The following is a 5000-nucleotide window of genomic DNA, read 5'->3' on the forward strand; positions in this document are numbered from 1 at the left end:
TGTTGCCTTTAAGAAAATGATTAAATTCAGAGTTTGAAAATTAGTTTATCGTTGTCTCCAACTTACTTCCACTCACTAACCTTCAGAATAGATTGAAAGATATTTAAGTCTTTGACTATTTTTAAGCTTTAACTTAAAACTGACCTGTTATGATCTTATCTGATGATATAAGAAGCAAGACAGTTTTTGTTTTGAGTCTGATATTTTTGGAGTTACAGACCTATACACAATTTATCTCTTTCCATTTGGTTTCATTTTCATTCCCTCTCCCCAATCCACCTCTCTCTCTCTCTCTCTCTCTCTCTCTCTCTCTCTCTCTCTCTCTCTCTCTCTCTCTCTCTCTCTCACTCTCTCTCTCTCTCTCTCTCTCTCTCTCTTTCTGACTATGTCCCTCTTTTATTTTCTTTAATTGATTCTTAAGATTGTGGTTCGTGGTCTTTTTCACAGGTTACTATGGCCACAGATGTGAAAACAAGATTAATCCCTGCGATCCTAGTCCATGCTATGGTGGTACCTGCAAGGATAACACAACAGAAGCAGGAGTCCTTAGTTACGCCTGTGAATGTTATATTGGTACGCAACATTCTGTGAAATTAAATCTATATTATTTATTTTATGAATACACAAACATGAGGAAACAATTTTACTAAAATAAATCAGTCATGACAACAGCGATCATGATATTACTAGATGAAAACTTCTCATATTTATTAAAACTTCCATTGGCCATGGTATAGCCATTGTCAAATTTTGGAGGATATGCAACAATTTAATGACAATGCAGACAGAAGCTGTGTTTTACGAGATCTTTAATAAATTTTCCTGTGCTGTAACTTCTTAAATTATCTTAAACCTAAAATTGTTTCATTTGGTAACAAGAGAGCCTATGGAATGCTCCTACTTGTTATGTGTAATTCAGTTTAATGTACTACATAATTAGAAAAATTTGCTCTCAAACATATTATCTGTTGAAATATATATATATATATATATATATATATATATATATATATATATATATATATATATATATATATATATATATATATATATATATATATATATATATATATATATATATATATGATATATCATTTTCCAAATGTCATTTCAGATGAAAACTGTGATTTTGTTCTCCAGCCAAAACTGGACTTTAATAAGAGAGATACTGAAATCTACAATGCTGGTTATACTCTTGCGCAATGTGAGAAAGCCTGTAAAGATTCAAAGACGTGCAAGGGAATAATCTATGACGCTGGATCCAATCTCTGTTTTTATTTCAGGACGTTAGATTATCTAGTAGGGAGTAACAATACATATGGCGAAAATTCCAAAGAAAAGAGATGCTCAGGAGATCCATGTATGTTTATCATTTTTTCTTTTCTCCATACTCTTGCAAATATCCTCTATTTAATTTTGCCCAGATTTTTCCTTTATTTATTCAAATTCAGGTGGGATTTAGGTCATCTAAATTCATAATAAATTTTAGAAGTAGAAAAATCATGGCATTTTGTCAGTGTATGAAAGTTTTGTTCCATGCTTATTTTAACTCTTTAACTGATTAGATGTTTGAAATTTTGAAATATTAAAAAAAATAATATTAGAATATTATTTCTTTATATGTATATGTTTGTGTATATAAAAATCTTTTTTTTTCTACTTGCTATTGCAATTTAATACAATGTTAGTGACGAAGGCGCTCATCCCATGTCTATTACTGTCATTTTAAGTTGCACTATTTTGCTACTTCTCTAGCATTGACATCCTCTCTACCTTTTCAGCTCTCTTATTCTCTCCCTCTCTGACTTTCTGAATAAGAAGCATTTTCTCAATCTTGTATGTGATTTCAACTATAATTCCAAAGCTGTGTGAAAATAATCTGATAATCAAATGCAAAACTTTGGATTTATATGTAATACGTTTTGAAGCATTTTTGTTGTTGGTTTAAGATATTTATTCAACAATAGTTAAACCCCAAGAATTAAGGTATGTGCAGGTCGAAAACATCTTATTTTAAAATTGTTTTTATTGTGAAAAATGAGTTTTTGACCTTCATTGGAGTTTCCAAACTAGTGAAAGCCTGACCTTGGCTATATCCAAGGTCACAAAATATGCAATATTATTCAATAACTGCATTGTAACATCCCATTTGTGTAGATTCCTAAAAAGATCATTGTTAAAATTCGTAGATTAAAAAATATCAAATTAGTAAATCAAATATCAATGCAAGACGAGACGAGAAGTAGATTTTAGTTAAATTCAAGGTGTTAACAGAACTTCATATTGTTGGTATTACTTCACTATAATATTTATATTATTAGGTGACATAATAAGTTATAGTGACCCAATTTAGTACAAGTTCAGTCCATGCAGAACATGGAAAATTGTTTATAAAAGTGAATTTATACAGTCATTCATTTTTCGATAAATGTCTGCTTACCTTCACCATAAAAATTGTTTAGTTCCACTCTGAGTGATGCATAGTTGAGTGTCTTGGAAAAGGCTCTTTACTTGCTTTCTCTCATCGCCGTACTCAAGTTAGAAATGAGTACCTGGTCGTTAACAGCGCTGTCTCAGTCGGAAAAAATTGTAATGTCACCTAATAGGCGTCCTGTCTCATCCTACATGTTAAACATTGCTGTTGGCTAGGGACCCCTTGTAAATCACTTTGGGCACGTTTAGTGGATATTGCACTAAGTAAAATCTCAAGTTATAAGTGGTCTTTAATGCATGTTTATCTTGACTGATTTTCCCCATAAGAGACTACTAAAGGGGTGTTATAATGATATTTTATTTTTACTTATTCATTATATATCACTCAATCCAATCAGCCCCTTATAACATCAATTCTATGTGTAATTCTGTAACATAATTTTTCTCTTTACTACTTAAGTGACAATTGATTAAGTTATCAGCTTTATTGCAATGACTATTTCAGTGTATAGTGGAGAGCGATGTGAGAAGGACTTAAAGAATGACTGTAAAGATGACACATGTGCCCATAGTGATTTTTGTCGTGATCTCATCAATGGTGCAGATTGTGTGTGTCCACCAGGCGTGGCTGATGAAAGGTTTGTTCTTTCTAATTTCAGAACGTTATCATGGTCTCATTCAATGATACATTATTTATTCATATTATATACAGTATCTACATAGGTATCCAAGAGTTATGACCCTAGTATATACTACTCTAGATTGTAAGAAACGCCAGTTTTATAATTTTTTGTTTTTGTTTTATTTTTACTACAGCTTTACTACAGTTTATTCAGTATAATATTGCCTACCTTTTCTTTTTGCTTTTCTATGATAAGCTTTTGCAAAAGGAAGCAAAAAACCAAGGTTAATAATCCTGATACTTGTAAGTAACGATTGAAACAGGGCTTGAAACCCACACATTCTCTTGAAATAATCTTTAAAAGTTTTGGAATTTCTAAACCTTTAATGTATTCCTCAGATGTAAAGTTGACTCAGATCCATGCTCTGCAGTGACATGCCAGAATGGAGGCAAATGTGTTGGATTTGGTGATGTGAGATACCAGTGTAATTGTCCCATAGGCTTCACAGGGGACCTTTGTGAAACTAATATAGGTCAGTATATCGTAAATTGTAGTTAACTTTTTATGAAATAAAATCGTTTTACATTATCATGACGCAAAAACATTCTTATAAATGAGAAATGCACCAAGGCAATGAGCATTTTTTTTTTTTTTTGAAAAATTGAGCGTTTATATAGCGCAATATCCACTAAACATGTTCAAAGCGCTTTACAAAGGGTCCCTGGCCAACAGCAACACTTAACATGTAGGATGGGACATGATGCCTGTTGGACGATATTACAATATTTTTCGGACAGAGAATACACTGTTAACGGCCAGGTACTGATTTTACACCTGAGTATGGTGAGAGAATGTGAGTAAAAAGCCTTTTCCAAGGACTCAACTATGCACCGAGCAAGGCTCGAACCCAGGACCTTCTTATCCGAAAACAAGTGTCAGACCACCAGACCACATAGCCGAACAAGACACTGCACTACAAAAATAAGACGTCAATGTCCAGACAGTCCTTTACTGCTGGGACTAGATTTATTTCAAATCACAATTCCTCCCATTACTTATTATATAATAAACACTCGTCTGTTTTGACTAAAACAGCGGTAACAGCAACACAACTGTATGGCTTCATTAAAATCTGTGCCTCATCATTGTTGCTGTTCTCTTGATAAAAATGTTAAGACACATAAGCCATATGAGTATAAAAGCAAATACCACCTGTTAAGTGTTAAATATACCATCTCCCTTGGATCCAATCTGTGATATATTCTTCTTCTGTCCTTGACATATTCATCATTTTTATTGAAGAATTAGGACACGTGTATTATATATAGCTCTTTTTATATATCTTATTTGATCATAATGAGAATAATAATAATAATAATAATAATAATAATAATAATAATAATAATAATAATAATAATAATAATAATAATAATAATAATAATAAATGATAATAATAATAATAATAATAATAATAATAATAATAATGTATGGCTATGTGGTCTAGTGATATGACACTCGCTTAATAATAATAATAATAATAATAATAATAATAATAATAATAATAATAATAATAATAATAATAATAATAATAATATAATAATAATAATAATAATAATAATAATAATAATAATAATGTACGGCTATGTGGTCTAGTGATATGACACTCGCTTAAGGATTGGATGGTCCTTGGTTCGAGCCTTGCTCTATGCACAGTTGAGTCCTTGGAGAAGGCTCTTTACTCACATTCTCTTCCATAATCGGGTGTAAAATGAATACCTGGCTGTTAACAGTTTTGCCCCTTGTTCGAGCCTTGCTCTGCGCACAGTTGAGTCCTTGGAAAAGACTCTTTACTCAGATTCTCTTCCATATTCCTATGTAAATGAGTACCTGACCGTTGACAGCTTTGTCTCTGGCAGAAAAAAAATTGTAATTGCCTAACAGACA

General features: G+C 31.8%; 1 protein-coding gene across 1 annotated transcript in view; it reads left to right on the plus strand.

The window, feature by feature from the left end:
- The window catches only part of LOC144972454 (uncharacterized), a gene marked incomplete at its 3' end in the record, with an annotated part of 94203 nt that overhangs the window by 54336 nt on the left and 34867 nt on the right, over positions 1–5000 (plus strand). The window contains 4 exon segments of the mRNA XM_078913642.1: positions 448–573; positions 1115–1360; positions 2939–3071; positions 3455–3588. Of these exon segments, the coding sequence (XP_078769768.1) occupies positions 448–573; positions 1115–1360; positions 2939–3071; positions 3455–3588 (639 nt within the window).

The sequence above is a fragment of the Berghia stephanieae genome, chromosome 5, assembly GCF_034508935.2.
Source record: "Berghia stephanieae isolate SIO BIC M18660-M18661 chromosome 5, UCSD_Bste_1.3, whole genome shotgun sequence".
Lineage (NCBI taxonomy): Eukaryota > Metazoa > Mollusca > Gastropoda > Nudibranchia > Aeolidiidae > Berghia > Berghia stephanieae.